This window comes from Colossoma macropomum, unplaced genomic scaffold (genome assembly GCF_904425465.1).
Source record: "Colossoma macropomum unplaced genomic scaffold, Colossoma_macropomum, whole genome shotgun sequence".
Taxonomy (NCBI): Eukaryota; Metazoa; Chordata; class Actinopteri; order Characiformes; family Serrasalmidae; genus Colossoma; species Colossoma macropomum.
In genome coordinates, this window is record NW_023494791.1 from 1,413,054 (window position 1) to 1,433,795 (window position 20,742).

Here is a 20,742-nt window from a genome sequence, read left to right on the forward strand (position 1 = left end):
AGCGCTGTGGGTCTGAAAGGATGTGTAGCTGATCAAGAAGAACCTCACTGAGAAAAGGAGACGGACACATCAAACAAAGAAGCTGAACGATGGACTGACCACCCCAGAGTCCAGACTCAACACCACTGAATGTGTTTGATTACTTCAGAAAATGATCAACATTGAACTTTGGAGGTGTGTCTGCAGATTCTTTGAGGAACTGAAAGTGAGGCTCCTGAAAAGAGTGGAAGCTGGAATAAAGGTGAAAAGAGGACATGATCAGTAAAAAATGAATAACTTGTCCTTAATGGCCATTTTGACTGGAAATTGCATTTTGCACAGTACAGTATAATGCATAGTTTTAAATAAAGGAAATCTATTTATAGTTAGCACACTTAGCGAATTGCTTTTCATTGAGGAAAAGCATAATATTGAATATTGTAATCTTGAGTGACGACCCACAACCCCAGACACCCTTCTGAGCTCTGAGGAAGATGAAATAATCCATTTAGCTGACCGCTCAGTTCCACTGACTTTCACCAGCTGACAGATTTGCCTGGATGAGATGTGGGCTGTAGTTCCTGAGGGGCTTTTTCCCCTCAACCCCTCCAACACAGGAGGCCCAGACCACTTTACGCTGGCTGATTGACAGTCCCAGTAGGACGTGGTAGCGGTGATGGTGTCTTGCAGCACAGCTCTCAGCTTATGGGGTTGCTGACCCTGTCTTGACCAGCTGACCCCACGCTTCACTGGACCTGAGCTAATTTAAGCTGGGATCATAAAATAGACCTGTGGCCTCCTGATCTTCTCGAGCACTTAGTAAAAGTACCGCTTATCTGTTCTTTATTAAGAAGCCATGGCTGTTCAGCTTATAGATTTAGGAACAAGATCACAACATACATGCTAACAGTACCACAATACAAAACAATTTTGCGATATATGAAAATGGCAAAACATTTATTTGTGAAATATATTTTTAAATGCATTTATTTTTATTGTATTGTATGTTTTTTTCAATTCTATGTATCTGTAACAAAGGTAACAGATATAACTAAATACACATGAACTGAATGAACAGTACTGACTTTACATTAACCATGTACGTCTGCAGTCAGACTCTCACACACAATGTATTTCACATAAACAAGATATCAGATCATAACTGCATTTTCACAGAGTATCAATACCCACAACACTCGCTTCTGTCCTGTTAAAGGATCATTAGATCAGATTTAAAATGAAGATACTGGAACACAAATTCATTTCTAAAGGTATCAGACAGTGAAGAGCATCAGACAGGATTCTGGATATTTTCATACATTTTCAAATGGATTTCATAAACATATATATAAACATACATTTATTTTTGTATGGTCCATTTCTATGTGTAATATTTCCCCATACATTTTAAAATAAATGCATTTTAAAATATATTTGGTTAATATGGCAAAATATTCTGAAATATATTTTAGTATTTGAAATGTATTTCAGCATCGACTGCAGTGTGTTTAAAATGTATTTCAAATATATACAAATACATTTTTACTAATCCTACAAGTGCAGCTTAGCTTTGGCTTTTTGATGGGTCGATATCAGAGGATTCTAATGCTGAACATCTGTTCTGCTTCCAGACATGTTTGATGGTTTCCTCATAGAACCTCTAATGGCAACCATAAAGCCAATTCCCATTTAAAACCAAAACCATCAGGTTTTAATGGTCTAATGGTTCTAATGGTCTTTTTTTAAGCAGAGCAAACTAACTAAGAGCTCTAAATGCTAAACTCACCAAATGCACAGTTAGTGAATATAAACTCTCGGTTCTCAAACGTTCACGAGTTAAAACCTACGAATAGAACGGCTCAAAAGTGTACACACTTAAAAAAGATGGTTCTTTAGTAAAGAAAACGGTTCTATATAGAACCATAAACACTCACAAGAACTCTTTGCATGATTAAAAGGTTCTTTGCATCATGAAATGGTTCTTCTGTTTGATGGAGAATGTGCTGCAGATGTTTCTGTATAGAACCTTTTTGAAAAGGGTTCTGTATAGCACCAAAAATGATTCTTCAGTTGTTATGAGCTTACATTGATACAGTAGAGGAACCCTTTTTTGGTGCTATACACAACCCTTTTCTAACAGGTTCTATATAGAACCATCTACAGCACATTCTCCATCAATCTGAAGAACTGTTTCATGATTCAAGGAAACCTTTAATCTTGCAAAGGGTTCTTTGAGTGTTTATGGTTCTTTAAAGAACCATTTTCTTTACTAAAGAACCTTTTTTAAGTGTGTACAAGAACACAGAAAGCACATTTGTTGTTATGTCAGCCAGCTGGTTCTTTTTACCTCTGTATTATAGACGTTTTAAAGACGTTCTGAGAAATACTAGACTGAATGCTGTGGCTCAGATCAGTTCTCGTTTAAGTCCAGTTCTTTAGTCCTGAACAGGTTCTGTGCATTAACAGATTTGGTGAGGTACTGTGTGTGTGAGAGCGTCTTCTCTGAGCTGATATGGAGATTTATCTCTCTTCTCAGTTGAGGCCGTTTGGCTTTTAAGGCTGTATTTTTGTTGCTGCAGTTTCAGAGGTTAAATTCTTCCACGTTTAAGGTCACTGAACTCTTAATGCCAGGCACCATATTTTGCATGTCAGAACTAAAGAGTGAAAGAAAAACTGTTTCTGCTGGATTTCCATCCAGTAATACTCTGTATTTATGCTCAGCTGGAGTGCTGGGTAGTTTAGCTCCCTTATCAGCTCTTCTATTTTTAGGGCTCATTTGGGCTTTTTTATCAAACTTCTTATTGCTGTATAAACAAAACCTCTGAGTGCCTCACAGTTTAGCATCTCTCTCTCTCAGGAAACGATACTTTCTGCTTGAGCCGTAGTGAGAAGTTCAGCTGGTAGTTAACTGTTACAGCACTTATGTTTGTCTGTTTTTGTTTAAAAACATTAAACCATAAAAATAATCTTGAATAATAAATTGTTAAATTGCCAATACCTGTTTTTAGGTATTCTGTACCATCAAATGCATTTATAATCAGTCCTTGGAACCATTAGAATCCTTTACACTATATTAACCCAATAAAAAGCCAAAACACATTACAAAACTATCAGGAACCAACAGAAACACTTAACGGTTTCTGTGGGTTTGTATAACAAGGAGTGAGGCTGAATATGTTAGCGTTCGACTTCACTCACTCAGATTTTAGTCTTTATCCTCTAAGCCCATATGGAAATCTGATATATGGCCATATATGTGGGTCATTCTACAGAAACGTCCACTGTTCCATCTCTCCATAGGAGTCACTGGTGTTATTGATCCTCATTGGTGTTCCACATAATAAAGGAACACCAGAGACATTTTTAATGAACAATGCATTTTACTAAATAACTGCTACAGAACATCAAACCACATGTGGTCAATCATGGAATATCCACTAAAATATGGAATTTAATCCATTTGTATTCTATTTTTTCACAGTTACCTCAGAATAAAGTCGGTCACACCAGTGACTTCAGCTAAAAGCTTCATATGAAATCATGAGCTAAATGAGAAAATCTCTAATAACTGAAAGACACAGTGGACTCACCATGTGCTTTTCTTCATAGATCCTCAGAAAACAGGGAAAAGGAAGTCAAGTGATGTCATCAGTGTGACTTTTATTTCAAAATAAGAGATTTTTTGTTCTGCGGTAACACCAGTGACACGACTCCTGGGGACAACTTTCATTAAATATTTTACAATATTTATTTGGCGTTTGTTTTCTTTATGTAATTTACATCGTGTATTTTATTGTTGTGTATAGATTAAAATAAATTTTATAAATATTATAAAATATATAATGAAAGTCCCCAGGAGACGTTTTAGCTGAAGTCACTGGTGTGACTGACTTTATTCTGAGGTAACTGTGAAAAAATAGAATACAAATGGATTAAATTCCATATTTTAGTGGATTTTCCATGACTGACAACATGTGTGGAACACCAATGAGAATCAGTAACACCAGTGACTCCTATGGACAGAGAGGAAAGTGGACGTTTCTGTAGAATGACCCATTAACAAGTGAAATGATCTCACTATATCAGAAGATAATTTTGCTGGTTTCAAGCAACTTTCTTACAAGCAAAAATATCAGATCACTTGACTTACTGAGATCACTTAAAACAAGTACATAATGTCTAGAAATGAGCTAAATGATCTTATACTAAACTTACAACTTAAAAAGAGAAATATTAGATATTTTGACTAGATTTAAGATATTTTTGATCTGACAAGATACAATTTTTTGTAGTACATGGATTAAAATTGTTGAAATCTCAACATAATCACTTCAGAACATCTTATTTGATGGCAACACACAATACAGACGCTTAGCAGACGCAATCCTTTAGGACACAACTCTGTGATTCCATACAGTCTGGATATCAGATTCTGGGCCTCACTGAAGACAAATGAGTTCTCGGTGTGTTTATTGGACCGTCTGAGATTATGAAGGGCTTCTGGTCAGTGTTCGGCCTTGTCGTGTGTGCCTGTCTGTATTTGTGTGTGTCTGACCTCTCTGTGTTAACTTGCAGCTGGTGTTTGAGGCGCTGCACAGTCAGGAGCCCAGGGGTTATGTGGTGGGCTGGATCATCGCCATCAGCCTGCTGGTGGGAATCCTCATCTTCCTCCTCCTGGCAGTTCTGCTCTGGAAGGTACTGGATTTGTCCATTAATGTTTTATTGTTTGCACAGTAACTGTGTTGTACAGTAGAGCAGCACATTAGTCCATCTCAACAAACACATTAGTGATAGCGCATCTAGAAGAACAGGCATACATTAGATTCAGAGGACTTAAAACAATTATAACAATAATAAATAAACCAATCAACACAGAAGTGTTATAAAGCAACAAATCACACACACATTTTCTAAACCGCTTATCCTTCTGGGGAGCTGGAGCCTATCCCAGTGGTGTCATTGGACACAAGGCAGAAAACACCCTGGACAGGTCGCCAGTCCATTTCAGGGCAGCTACAAATCAGTCAAATTTAAAAGCTCTTCCACATTTCATCATTAAGATTTTGGATTAAAAGAGTAGGAAACTCAGTCCAGTAGTACAGTGATCCAGCTAAAGAAGGTGGTTGTGGCTCTTTCAGTTAAAGTAAAACTGTTTTCTTGGCTGAGTACAAAAGATAAAATTATTTTAGCTGATACTTTACTGAGTTTACATACAGAGGTGTCACCGAAATTTAGTCTTGGTGTATTAACATTAGTGATTTCAGACAGATGTTCAATAACACTCATTCAGAATTTCAGTATTCCAGGGGCCGAATTACAGAAACTTCCTATCTTTTTATCTTAAGTTCTGATCTGACAGGTCAAGATAAGATTTTACACAAATTCATATTACAGAAGCAAATCTGAGCTTAATTTGAGAATCTTATCTCATCTTACAGCATCTTTTCTTATCTCAAATTAGGAAATCTTAACTTTCTCGATCAAAGTCAACAATCAACTGTCGTGTCTGTTACCTAGCAACCGACCATAAACACACAGCTGAAACGTAAACACGTAATCAAGTTAGTCAGTCAGACAGCTGACGTTAGCTACTGTTACTGAGGTAAACAAGGTCAAATAAAAACTGAAAGTTAAGAAAATTGTTTGAGTTTCATGCTGTTTATCAGAGCGCCGCCACTCCACAGTTTCAGTCTCCATTTCCCAACCGCTTTAGCCGAGCGCGCTAATGTTACTCCTCCTAATGAACAGACACACGTTCAGCTCCGTCTCCTCATTATTCACCACCATCACTGTAATATTTCATCATCAACATTAACACACGAAGGTGATCAGAGGGGCGGTGGAGATCGAGTCTGCAGCGTCTGGGCTTTTAAACGCTGTTAGAAATAAAACTCAAAGCTCCGTTTTCAGTGTAGATAAATGTGGCGTCATTATGCTGGTTATAGTGAGCTGAGCTGCCCATCACTGTATAAACAACAGAATCAGACGGTTAAACAGAAGTGAAGACGCTCTGAGTTTATCTTACAGTTAAGAACATATTTAGGATATTTTGGCAACTTAGGATGTTTCTGTAAAACCGTTTTCTCATCTGGAAATAAGATTATAGACTTAAGATCTGTTGTTCTGTAATGGCTTCTGTCCTAAATTCAGTCTTAACTGAAGTTACCATGACAACAAAGCAGATCTCAGACTTAAGAATTTTTCTGTAATACGGCCCCAGATTTCTAAGTCTAATTAAAAGCAGTTCACCGGCTCCATGTTATTAGACTAAATTTCCAGACTGAAAATTTGCAACAAATCAACGGTGTTGATAAAACACTATAAGAGTATAAAAAATCGTGGGCTGGAGGTTAGAGAACCAGCCTTGTGACCGCACGGTCGCTGGTTTGATCCCCTGAGCCGACAGTACATGACTGAAGTGCCCTTGAGCAAAACACCTAACCCCCAACTGCTCCCCGGGCGCTGTGGATAGGGCTGCTCACTGCTCCTAGTGTATGTGGTGTTTCACTGCACGGATGGGTTAAATGGGGAGGTGAAATTTCCCTGTTGTGGGGCTAATAAGGGTCACTTTAGCTATTTCAAAACTGCACTCTTTCAATTTGTGATTTTGATATAAAAACATTTAATCTTTCAGCCCTACTTTGACCTCCAGGCTTGGTTTCTTCTTTAAGGTAAACAGAGGTCTGAACTGTAGTCCTGATCTTGAAAAAGATGCATTTTGTTTCAAAGAAGGCTGTTCCTGCCCTCACTGCTGCATCACAAAACGCCGCTTCTGTCAAGCTCTTTTAAAGTTCTTTAAAGACGGAGCCAGAAACTGATTTTAGTGTTTTTATTTTTTCATTTATTAGAGCTGGAGATGCTTCTCTCTGTCAGCTCTTTGCTCCCTAAAACAAAACGAGACGTTAGAGTAAGTTTTGGCTTTTTTAACATCTGTATCGTTTGCTATTCAACTCAGTTTAAACCCAATACTTACATTTAAAGTGTCTCCTCAGCCGCCGTTCGCTCCTCTGCTGACGCCGCCATGTTCTCGAACCCTCGCTGCCACACAGTGAACCTCGGGATATGTTGGCTGGTGAAGGATCCACCCGTTGGTTCCTTCATTGCCATAGAAAAGAAGGACACATTTCTCGGCCGCATATTAAGGAGTCTTTAAAATGGGACAGTCTAGTCGCGCCGCTGTGACGCAGTCGGCCTTCAAATGCAGCCTCTGAAGGAGGCAGCACTGAATTGGAGCACAGCGAGCGTCTACAACAATATGCTAGTTTGTCTTTGTCTGTGAAAGTCTGAATGACTGTGGAACAGTGCCATGGTCATTCTGCTGGCTCCTTCACCCTCTACCTTCTGACCTGGAGGCCCTGAAACATTCACGTGGCTGCATGTCTGAAATGGCCAGTGGTTCAGCTACAGCGAGCAGATGTCACTGAAAACATGGCCCGTCCACTCAGAGTGGCCTTGGCTGGCAGAGTAAAGACACCTGACCATCTGGAGAGAGCCATATCCCAGCTCATTTAGCTTTGGGTCAGCTTTTAATATCTCCTGCCAAGAGAGTCAGTGAAGCAGCTGTGTATGAATTATGTCTCGTCGCAAAATTACTCCGTCTACAGTCTGACTTACATGCTGGATGAGTCACAGTTTAAGGGCTTGGATACACTAAAGTGGAGTTAGCTGTCATCCTAAAGCTGGACTACGTAAGTTTTGGAGATTTGGAGACCTCTGGTGGACGCAACGTGCAGAAGATCATTCTGTAAGCAATGACTTACTGTGGGCTGTAGCTGACCATTAAATTTCTACTTGTCTTTGGCACAAACAACACATAAAACAGACACTATAGATGTGCACTAGATGGGTTCAACAGGGGGTTCTGGATGATCTGCGAAATAATATGTGGGCAGGATTTATTCTGATACACTGTGGTCATAAGTGAATGGCCTACAGCAGAGGTCACTAATAGGCGGACCGTGGTCCAAGTCCGGATCCAGACGCTGTCCTATGCGGACCTGGACCCATAACGGATAAACTATGGAGAATTATTTAATTGCGACGGGGGGGTCCTGTTTTAATCAGCGTAACTTTTCTATTTTTATGGTAACTTTTCTATTTTTATGGTAGCTATTTCCCAGGAGACTCACAGACCAATCGCATGCGTTGTAAATATCACACGTGACGCTACTCAGCCAATCAGATCTGTGTATTACGATGAGCACTGAGACTCGAGTGAGTGACGTAGACAGGGGAGGGACAAGGCGAGAAACAGCAGTAAGACAAGAAAGTGAGTCAGAGGGAGGTTATTTCACATGGCGTGATCTAAAAAGAGAAAACTGACAATAAATGTTGTTGAAATATGACTGAACTGTACTTTATTTGATTTGATATTCAGTTGTTGACTGTATAAGATGTTGATATTCCTACTAGGCTACTTCAGTAAACAGTATATGGCACTGAATCATGATGCAAGTTGGACATTATGATGTTCCGGATCTTTGCTTGAGGAAATTTTCTCTAATTGGACCTTACTGAATTTTCATTAAAGACCCCTGGCCTACAGGTTGTGGGCTTGTGTGGGTGGGTGTTACTGCTGGGTGGGTGTTACTGCTTGGGCAATAACTGGCTGGTTTTGCCTTCTTCCCACGTCACAGCAACCAGCTAATTTAGCTTTGACTTGTAGACACTCTGTATATAACGCTGTTACCCATAAAACAATGTTGATGCAGATAAAAAGTGTCAAAAACGTGGGGAATAGCGATGTAAAAATGAATTATATGACTTTTTTAAAACGTAAGGAAAAAAAGTAAAACAAATCTCCAGACGTTGTCTCAGGTGCTTTAAAGGGCCCATATCCTACTTTTTTGTGCTTTTTTCCCCCTGAGGTCCATTAATGACGTTTGCATGGTTAATTTTCCAGATCTATCATATAGTTTATCATATCATAAAGCAGTAAAACGCTGGAGGTCGTGTGATAAAGAAAATCACCCAATCACAGCCGTAACTGTATTCACTGTAACTCCAGCTCTGATGTTCCGCTGCTTAAATGTTTATTGCAGAGGATAAAACACTCAGCTAACAGTCACAGTGAATGAAGTTTACTGGTTTGAGCACCTCCAGCTGCTGACTTTGACAAGTTACTTTCATTTTAATTCAAAGGGATCAGCGGCAGCGCATGAAATGACTGACTGTGTTTGTGAATCGACAGTGTTATCATTATCACCTGCCTCTGAAAGCAAAGTATTTCAGTATGTGAGTTCTGCTGGTTTCACCTCCGTCATTGAGTGTGTTTACATGCACTTAATAATCTGATAACTGCAGAAAATCAGTAATCCAATCAACGCGTTTACATGCACTTGAGTAATCAGATAATGGAAAACTCCGGGTCTACGTGAGTCAGACAGTAATCAGATTTCTGCTTTACAACCAGCCAATAAGCTCACAGAAGACGACGAGACATAAACAATGTAAAACTCAAACTTTCTTTTTTTTTTTAAAACATCGCGCCACTTTACCTGAAAATATAAACAAACATCATCTAGAAGATGAAGAATATTTAAATCCTTTATTTCCTGTTTGTTTTCAGCGCCGCTCCAACAGTGTTTTGCTGCGTCTCGCGACATCCACCGTCTGATCTCACGCAGACTGAGAAATCCGATAGAAATCAGAGTAAGAGTTTACATGCACTGAGAAATCTGATTACTGAGCTAAAGTCCAGCCTCTTTGTCAGATTTCTTAATCAGATTTCTAGATCGGAGTATGGTGTTTACATGACCATTTGAATAACTGGGTAACTGCAGAAATCTGATTATGATCGGATTATTGAGTGCATGTATACACACTCAGTGATACATGGTCATGCTGTTGCTTGCAGTAAAGTCCGTATAGGAATGTGTGTTCAATCTTGCTGACAGTTATTTCCAGTCATACAAGACCAGACACCTCTCTCTCTGAATGGGGAGAGACCAAAATACTCTAAACAAAAAGGCAAATTACTGTTTCAAAACAATATTCGAATTCACTGATAAAATCTGACAAAAACCGCATTAAAGGTTTGTAGCGTTTCGCTCAGTAATGCACAAAAAATGTGTTTTTCTGGGTTATTCTGGCTACAGAGTCGATGTAAACAGAGACGTTCAGAGTGGTTTGGTGTGAAACGCTCCGTTCTAGAGAAACTTACTGAGTCAGAATTGTTCACAGTGGTGGTGATAGGAACCAGACGTCCACCTCTAAAAGCTCCCACACAGAAAGTTCCTACATGAAATGGTTATGAATTCACTGCCTTATTCCTAAGACTTTTTTAAATTGAAAATGTATTGCTTTAAAGGTGGAGGGATAAATGTAGGGAGTTCTAAAGCAAAATAGTCCCCAAAATAGTACAGGTTTCCAGATTTTCCACTATTTTCCATCATCAACATTCCATATGAACTCAGAAGACTCGTGTAGGTTCACTGGTGGTTCTGGATAGTAAATAAAATGTCTATATTTGTGTTGTAGTCATGGCGACCCCTGGTTCCTATCACCACCACAGTAAAGACATCTGAACCATTTCACACCAAACCACTCTGAATCTCTCTGTTTACATCTCACACACTGAGTTGTACAGAAATGTTGAAAAACTGGTTGAATTCCCTTTTAAAGTACAGTACGTAGTTATAGCATATGTAGGCCATATTTCTCTCCATCCCGATTCAGTAGTGAATGGCATTCATATCTCAGTTCAAGTCCATTAACAGACAGTGTGGGAGTCTTTCCACCCCCTCTGTAAGCGTCCCGTGCCCTGTGGCTCTAATTCAGTCTCTCGTTCACACGTTCCTGTTATGAACGGCTGCTTTTCTTGGACAGATGGCTCGAGGGGCTAATTGAGAGCTCCCAGCCGGCCTTAGAGGGGCATAAAAAGGACAAAACTCAGTGCCGATGATAACTTACACCATACCCCCCACACCAGCACGCAGGATCTCCAAAGGGAAGTGGCAATCAAAGTGATTTCCAAAGGCCCATTTCATACAAATCCTTCTTTTCTTTTCTGCTCCTCGGTTTTCCAACGGGAATACCACAACGAAACCTTGGAATGTTGGTACAGGGATACGTTTCCCTCCCACTCCCCAAGACCCTGAATCTGCCAAAACAAACCCCTTTTACAAGAGCTGCACATGTCCAGCAATGCTCGGTTCAGGAAATGCCTGAGGAGAGCAGAGGTCTGGATCAATAAACAGCTCTCAAAGCAAAGACAAACCCAGCGAGTCACCCAGAGAGGAACGTCGTCCTCACTGCTCTGACACTTACTGTGCCTCACAGCAGCCCCGCTCATCTATTTACCTCCTCGACTGCGGAAAAAATGGACTGCACGTCCGTCCGTCACTCCACCTGTTTGTTAATTCTTCTGGATATTATTTCCTGAACATTCCCGAGTTTATTTAGAGAACATGTTCCGTTGGCAGAGAGTACGTGTGGATGATCTAACACTACTTTATTGTTGTAGCCAATTTTCATTACATCATCTTGATGTGGAACAAAAAATGACTCTTTTTGAGGCAGTGTTATCATTTTTAATCCTGAGTCTGTTGCTTTGATCGTTCTTGGTTCTCAGTGATTCGCTTGATGTCCTGTTTGTTTTGACAGAGGCTAACAAGGCTACCAAACAAGTTTAAAACAATAAATATCAAACAAATAAACATCACAGATTTCTACAGTGCAACCCCCCCTTTAAGCCTCGAATATGTGTTTAATCTACAACGGCTAAGAAATGTTCATGTGAATCATTATTAGCTTAGCGCTAACATACTACTAGAACCAGATGTGGGCGCTGGCAGAAATTAGCTTTGTCGTAGAGGTGTTTGTTGACATTTATGGCTCAAACTGAAGGTCTACCTCAAATAGTCGTGGTTCACCAGAGCCATTCAGGTTTGAGTAGTTGAGCTGAACAACTATTATAGAAGAGTTTTATATTGGTTATCAGCAACTAAAAAGGTGCTGCTCCACATTGCTCTCTACACGGTGCTGTGGGAATCATTTTAAATGGCTTTCGGTATTTTATGCACTTTAACCTCTTACTGACCAGGGTATATTTTGGTTTGTCCATCTGAATTTACATGACCAAATCGTAAGGCAAATTATTCAGTAACTGCATGAAAATGTACATTTTTATTTTATTAATTTATTTATTTATTTTTAAAAGCTCACCTCAAATGAACAGAACGTGTTATATGATCTACACATATTGCTTAGACGCTCTTAGTTTACAGTCCAGATTTGTGGAAAAATGGGTCGACTTTCAGTAGAAAAAAAAATTGAGAGTTCAGCTTCTTTTATTATAAGGGTTTAAAATCACATCACCCATCTATTTGACTGGAAAGATGATGGTTCCAGCTCTCATATGACCCCCACCTTTAGAATGTAGCTTATGAAATATGAAAGTTCTGAAGGATATGACGAAGTGCGTTTTGGAACCACCGGTGGTCTCAATTTGAAAAGGTTAAAATTATATGACTGCTACACACAGGGGTCAAATGTGTGTTAATGTCTGTTTCAAGCTTAAAATAAAACTGAATTTATTTTACAAACTTCTAGAACAGCTAAAAAATGTAAACGTGAATCGTTAGCTTAGCGCTAACATACTAACAGAATCCCACAGGGGCACTAGTAGAAATTTATGGGCGATATAGTGGTTCATCTGATATACTGGTTGAAATTTTTCTTAAGGTATTACTGTTATACCAGTATGCAAATAAATGCAGATCACCTGACACACAAACAGGTCAGAAACTTGCTGATCCCATCACCTCTCATGTAGTGGCTGCAGCCTGAGGTCAGTTAGTCCAGTTTTTTGTCAAAGGAGCGACATCAGGCTGTAATGAGTTAATGGGGAAAGAGTGGAAAGAAAAGGCCAGTCTCTTGGGGTTAGTCATTAGCCGAGCATGGAGACTAGCCGGCTCTCTGTGTGCTCCTCCTATGATGCTCCTCGCTCAGCCGGCTGCTTCAGGCAACACCGCGGTCTCTGCCTACAAGCTGAGAGGCTCCGCAGCTTAAACTGCTAAAACTGAGTGAACGGCTGTAATATTTACTAAATTCCAGCAGCGTCTAACGCTCAGAGATTAAATGTCGAGGGTGAGAGACGCACATGAGACAAACTTTCGGACGTAAAACTACATTCAGCAGCGTTTTTACGAGGCTGAAGTCGGCTTCCCAGTCACCAGCTTCTTTTTCTGATTGTCTCGTTCCACCTTAAATGGTGCAGCAGTGACAGTCGAACAAGAAGCTGGCAAATAAGCAGCCGACTTCAGCTTCATACCATTTTTGTCGCGCTCAGAGACGCTGATGTGGGCTTTACATACATTCATAATACTGACATCTGACTGTATATTGTTCATTTCTGTTTTTACTGTTTCACCCAATAAAAATATTTTAGGTTCACTTTAGTTGTTAAGTATTACTCTTATTAAAATGAAGGGGCATCCAGAATAATGCGGCACGTTAATCTACAAAGTGTTTACTTAAACATCCCAAATGGTTTTATTTGAGAAAAAAATATACATAAATATTCTGTACCATACGGCTGGGCAATTAATCGAAAAGTAATCGAAACCGACATTCAGAACCTCTAACCGACATAATCTTGTCCATGTCAGTTATTTTGATTTTTTCCTGACTCTGTGTTCATGAACTGCCCCCTTAAAACTTACTACCACGCGTGTATCACGTGACTCCGCCACATCCAGTCTGCAACATGGAAGCTAAGGCTTCGTTCACACAGCAGGTAAAAGTGGCCCAAATCTGATTTTTTGTTTGGCTGTTCAGATCATCTTTTAAATGTGATCTGTATCATCAGTCTGAACAGATCAGCTCCTAAACTGACCCTCATGTGTAAAAGAACAGAGCGTCACGCTGCTTCGCGGCTCATCCAGAGGTCAACAATCACGACCGCCAACGAACGCCAGTCGCTCCCGGAGGATCAGCTTCATCTTCACCAGCATCACAGGAGCCATCATGAAGCTTCACTGACTGACAGCTGGGCTCATCACCCAGAATGTGTTCGAGCCGTAAAAAGGGCGCGGTCACTTCTTTGGTTCGCGTCCTCGGATTCTTTAAACTCTGCTTTCAGACTTTTAACAGTTCTTTGACGCTGCAGCCTCGTTCTCCTGCAGCCTCGTTCTCCTGCGGCCGCGTTCGGACATTTCTTTAGAAATCTCTTTGATCACAGAGGGTTTTGATGAGTCTTTTCTAATTTTTTGTTACAGAAACATCAGCCCAGATGTTTATGAGTCTCAGCAGCGCGAAATGATGACGAATGTTGAGTTGGATTAACGTAAAAGCCGCATGAATTCCAATCTGGCTGAGACGATTTACATTAAGATGTGCAGAGCATGTTTACAGTACAAACCTCGTCAGTGAACTATGAGGGCAAAAAAATGAATTAATCATAATGGAGGTAAAATATTCAATTAATCGTGATGTTGATTTGAGGTCATATCACCCAGCACTACTATACCGTGATATATACCAAAACCATCAGTAATATTAATGATACCATGATAAATTTTCGCCCATTATGACCACGGAGGTGTCCTTTTCTCTTATTTTTTCTGGAGTTTGGACATTTACGGCCCAAACTGAAGGTCTAGCTTTCACAGTCAGTAAGTGACTATCACATGCCTTATCAGCTGGACTAAAGAGACGCTGATCCGAATCGCGCTCCACGCTGGGCTGTGGGAATCGTTTTAAATGGTGTTTAATTCCGTTTGCTGACACTGCTCATCTTTCTGTTCACCCCCAGCTGTATTTATATCAATATATTTACATTTCTACGATCATCTTGAATTTATTTATTTGTCCTTGTTTAGTTTAGGGGGAAAATAGTAAAAACAAATAATCACATTGGTATGGCTTACATAAATACTGTCAACATCTCTCTGATGGCTCCCATTTCTTGCTAGCAGCCTTGTGTTTTCTAGTAAAGTGAACAGGTTTTCCTTTAGTGCAGGAGTTTCAGGAAGGGAAGGAAGTGTGGTAGGACATTATTCATCTGGCAGGAACTGCTGTGTCTCTTTCGTGGGAAGGGTAGAGTTTATCCATCTGTCCTATTATGCTGACATGCTGCAACTTTCTGTTCTGCAGATGGGCTTCTTCAGGCGGCGCTACCGAGAGATCATAGAGGCGGAAAAGAACAGGAACGACAGCGACGAGAGCTGGGATTGGGTCCAGAAAAGCCAATGAGAGCTGGGAAGCGTTCCCAGAAGATCCCATAAGCTGCTGCCTTCACCGTGGCCATGCCCTAAAGACCCACACCCTCCAGTCTTCCATATGTGGAAGAGAAGAATATTCTCCAAATTTTTCGGAGGTTTGACACTTTCGTTTTCTGTAGGCGGAGACGTTTGAGGTGACGGTGTGGCTCACCAAAGACTCAACAGTGGAACTCCATTGATCCCAGCGGGGACGGCCTCCTGCCAGTCGGATCGGACTGGAGCGATGGAAGGAGAGAAACTGGCACTTCCTCAGAAGGATGTGGATATTGTGTCAAAACTAGCAGACAATAAATACCCTCAGGGCGCTGATTAAGAGCAAAGATCTATTTTTTTTTACATGTATTCCATGTTGTATAGATAAGAGCTTCAGGAGAGCTTGAAGTCTCTCTTTTTTGGCCTTCAGACATATCTGTATGGTGTTGCGTTTTAAAAGCACTGATGCCGAAGAGTTCATGCTCTTCATTCCGACCTTCCTGTTGCAGATCTTCCAGAGACGAAAACGGAGGTTTTCATAAAAACAGCAGATATAATAAGACAGGAATGTCGTAGAAATGAAGGGCAGTACCTCTTGTCTGATTTGTCTCATTTATCGTTCTGTTTTGCAGAGAGATATATAAACACGCCATTTCTGAGTTTGATTAATATTCTGCGGTCAATTACGTCCCGAATTCTCAAATGCAAAAAGGCCACGAGGATCAGGTCAGTGCAAGTTAGCAGTTCTACAAATCTATCAGCCTGAAATTTGCACTGGATGATAAAAATCTGAATTACATCTGAATTAAAGTGTTTATATGTCCCTCCATCCTTAGGTAAGATTACCTTTGTTGCCTTGGAGCCGGTTTCCCAGACATGGACCCTGAACTTTGATCGATTTACAAATCTTCTGCATAATCGCGTATTTGAGATGTAAACAAAGTGATTCAGAGTGGTTTGGTTTTATATATATATATATATATATATATATATATAGAATATATATTTTTTCACAGTTCTTTATTTTTCGTATTACGCATAATATCTGCAGAATTCAGATGTAAACAAAGTTTACTGACATGGTTCATTGTAGAGACTTCTTTACAGTGGTGGTGAAAAAAGCAGAGGTGGACGTCTGGTTCCTATCACCACCACTGTGAACAGCTCTGACTTGGTTTCTCTAGAACAGAGCGTTTCACACCAAACCACTCTGTTTACATCTTAACCATTTAATTATGCAGAAATCTTAAAATTTTGGTGAAATTCCCCTTTAATTTCAGTGTTCAGTTGAGTTTTACTGGAGTTTTTAGGTCTTAGGCTTAATCTTGGTTTGGAAAACCGGCCCATGGAGTACAAGAATCCAGTCTAGCCGAGGCCGTCACACTTTTCCTGTCTTTTTTTGTGATTATTCTGCATTTCTTAAAATCTCATTCAAACAGAGATATTAATAAATGGGATGTGTGAGTTCCCTGCCATGCTCAAATACTGCACCTAAAAATAGGAGAGAATGTGCTGCACTTCAGGAGTGGGCTTAAGCTCACTCTCTCTGGGGCTTATGGGAGAAAGTCTGTTTTAAGTCAACACTTTGGAATGCAAGAGCTCCCTCAGAACGTACATCTGTTACAAAGCAGGGCCACGCTCGAGATCAGAGGGGCACGGTGGGCTGCTGAAAGGACTCTAAATCAGCGCAACACAGAAGAAACATGCATGTTCGGGAAGATAAATGCAGTAGAAGAGCTGAAAATGCACAAATACTAAGCAAACAATAGTTTTCCAGTGTTCTTCCAGAGGCCTGAGCAACTGCAGCTTGAGGCACATTTATATACTCCTGAGTTGTTACTTCATCCTTTCATCCTGTCATACTGAGATGACCCATTATCAAATATAGATCCATTTTATAAAGAACAAGAACATGCCGTATCCATAGCTCAGCTCTCTGAATGTAAACAGTGCCATGATGTGTTTGTTTCACCTAAAATTTCACAGATGTTCTGTTTAAAGGGCCTATTATCATTGAAAACCGACTTTAATTTTCTTCTTTTTTTTGGTAAGAGTTGTAATTTCATATGCAAACACTGTTCGCTCCCCAGTCTGTACAGATACCATACACCAATCAGGCATAACATTCTGACCACCTCCTTGTTTCTACGCTCATTGTCCATTTTATCAGCTCCACTTACTATATAGGTGCACTTTGTAGTTCTACAGTTACAGACTGTAGTCCATCTGTTTCTCTGATACTTTGTTAGCCCCCTTTTACCCTGTTCTTCAGTGGTCAGGACCCCCATGGACCCTCACAGAGCAGGTACTATTTGGGTGGTGGGTCATTCTCCACCCATTATCAGTGCTGCTGGAGTTTTTAAACAGTGTCCACTCACTGTCCACTCTATTAGACACTCCTACCTTGTCGGTCCACCTTGCAGATGTAAAGTCAGAGCCGATAGCTCATCTGCTGCTGCACAGTTTGTGTTGGTCATCCTCTAGTCCTTCATCAGTGGTCACAGGACGCTGTTGGCTGGATATTTTTGGTTGGTGGACTATTCTCAGTCCAGCAGTGACACTGAGGTGTTTAAAAACTCCAGCAGCACTGCTGTGTCTGATCCACTCGTACCAGCACAACACACACTAACACACCACCACCACGTCAGTGTTACTGCAGTGCTGAGAATGATCCACCACCCAAATAGTACCTGCTCTGTGAGGGTCCATGGGGGTCCGGACCACTGAAGAACAGGGTAAAAGGGGGCTAACAAAGTATCAGAGAAACAGATGGACTACAGTCTGTAACTGTAGAACTACAAAGTGCACCTATATAGTAAGTGGAGCTGATAAAATGGACAATGAGCGCAGAAACAAGGAGGTGGTCGTAATGTTATGCCTGATCGGTGTATATGAATACATATGGAAAATAAGCTGTGTTGTTTTATGTTTTTGTGATGTCAAACACATTTATATATATCCACCTACTCAGCCTACAGCAGTTTGGCCCCACCCACTCACACTGAAGTTATAAGGAGTGTTTCAGCCTGGACTGCTTTTTTAAACAAGGCACAGCCAATCAGAACAGAGCTCATTAACATATGTCAGTCCTGTTTAAATCTAAGTGATAAAGAGTGGTTGGAAAATGGTCACGTAAAAATGAATGATGACATAAAAGCACACAAATATTATAAGAGGACCTTTGTTATGTCCCAGGATGAGGTATTCAGATTGTTATTTTTCTAAAACGTTTTAGATTTAAAAAGCCACATATACTATTTTGGAAAGGATAAGGGGGCGTGGCACAGAAAACAAAACAAAAAAGTAAGATATGTGCCCTTTAAAGTCAAACCAAGCCTATTTTTATTAGCTCTGTAATTCACTGAAGGCTAATACTGTATTTTTTTAACATAGTTTTTTATAAATGACACCAAAGCTGTTTTTCGTACCAAAGTTATTTCACTGCTTAGCATTCTTGGTATCTGAAAGATTCACACGCAGAAAATAGCTTGTATATTTTGACCTATTACATCACTGGCATGGCGAACACAGATTCACGTCTCTCCTCTGGACCTGGCCTAGTTATTCACGCCTGGTGTCCATCAGAGAGAGAAAGACTTGACATTGTAAGTGTAGAGTAACTGTGAGTGTTTTCAGTGTCACCATTATCACCTATTTTGAATAAACTACTGTCACAGAGTTTTTTTTGTAAATGCATTGAGATTGGATGTTTGTTGTACAAGCTAATGTGCAAGCTGTATATTTATCTATTGATTTTCTCATTTTAAAATTAAAGTTCACCATCGGACGTCTTTTGTCGCTGCCTCTGGAATGATACCGATTCTTGTGACATGGGCGCCCTCTAGTGGATTAAACATTCAACAACTTTTTCTCTTTGGTTCCAGGAGGGTTTCAAATTCTAAGTCTTGAATGCAATGGTAGCAGCCAATTAGTTTAAATGCTCAAAAACAGTCTCTGAATATGGTTTATTGTTACTTTCTCAGCTGGTGTTATCATTTATTCATCTGTATCCATCAGAAACGTGATAACATCCAGGTGAAATGAAAATGAGCCCAGTAATTAACTGGAAACTTAAAAATTACTCAAACATTAGTGGAACAAACATTAGTGTCTCTTTCCTTTAGGTATATTAGTATTTTATATTTTTTTTTTTTTTGTTGCATGCCCCTTCTCTTGGATGACGGAGTTTAAACAACTGATGTTTGGCCAGTTTGTTAATGTTCCCTTTTTGGATGGTTTTGAAATCTTTCCACCACTTCAGAACATTTTTCACTCTTAATTTTGGAATTTTCAATGTATCAGCAGAGATTTTGCCACCAAGAAACACTATATTGTTAAAATGTTCACAATCAAGAGCGAAAAATGTTCTGAAGTGGTGGAAAGTTTATTATTTATTATTTAAGTTTATTATTTAAATTAGTACACACTTAAAAAGATGGTTCTTCACGGGTTCTTTAGTAAAGAAACTGGTTCTATATAGAACCATGAACATTCAAAGAACCCTTTCCAAAGAACACGTTCTTAGCATTGTAAAATGGCTCTTCAGATTGATGGAGAATGTGCTGTAGATAGTTCTATATAGAACCTTTTTGAAAAGGGTTCTACATAGCACCATAAAGGGTTCTTTAACTGTAACAAGTCTGACACTGCAATAATAGCAGAACCCATTTTACTGATACATAGAACCCTTTTTTTCCATATAGAGAAAAAAATAGGTTCCATATAGAATCATCTACAGCTGTCTCACACCTTCAATCTGAAGAACCATTTCACAGTGCAAAGAACCACTTAATCGTGGAAACATTTGAAAGTTTATGGTTCTATAAGGAAACTTTTTTTTACTTTACTGTTCTTGAACCATCATTTTTAAGTGTGTTGAATGGTTAGAGGTGAAGAACAGTTCTAAGAAGGATTATCATTAGAACCAAACCATCATTTATTCTAAAACTACACTAACGGAGTCGTTACTACCGAAACACCTGAACAGAAGCAGTTTAAACGTTTAAACAGTTTTCTTACTGCACTGACACTGTTATAGCATTTCCACAGCATTAAGGTAACATTCATACCTGTTAATCATCTAATTATTTAATGAGGTCATTGTTTGGATCAGATTACACTTGTTGCCATTAGACACAAGAGAGCCAATCACACAGCTCTGCAGCAAATGAACTGCATTATTCATTCATTCCTACTACATTACTGTGAGCTGCATGGCGCCGCTACAACAGCAGGTAATTAGACATATTTTTCTACATATTCTATATTTTTTAGGGCATTGCATTTTGTTTTTGAGTATCAATCATCTGCAAACTGTTACAATTTAGCCTGTAATTGTTTTTAAGGGCTTTACAAGATGGGTTTACCATAAAGATGTTGACTCAACCCATTAAAATACCATCAACATCAGAACCAAACCTTGCATATCCAATTCTGTTGCGGTTTGATTTGACAGTGCCAGCTGCTCTTTACACTGTGATGAATGGAGGAACAGATATGGTCCAAAATTGGCTGGAATAACATCTTTTCACATTAACTTGCGTTGAAAGTTCAGAATATTTCTTTC

General features: G+C 39.7%; 1 protein-coding gene across 2 annotated transcripts in view; it reads left to right on the plus strand.

Moving 5' to 3' along the window:
• The window catches only part of itga9 (integrin, alpha 9), a 163,021-nt gene extending 145,658 nt beyond the window's left edge, over window positions 1–17,363 (plus strand). For both annotated transcript variants that reach the window (XM_036573623.1, XM_036573624.1), the window contains 2 exons: window positions 4,555–4,674; window positions 15,076–17,363. In XM_036573623.1, the coding sequence (XP_036429516.1) occupies window positions 4,555–4,674; window positions 15,076–15,174 (219 nt within the window). In that variant the 3' untranslated portion in view covers window positions 15,175–17,363. The remainder of the gene's footprint in view (window positions 1–4,554; window positions 4,675–15,075) is intronic.
• The last annotated feature ends 3,379 nt before the right edge of the window (window positions 17,364–20,742 follow it).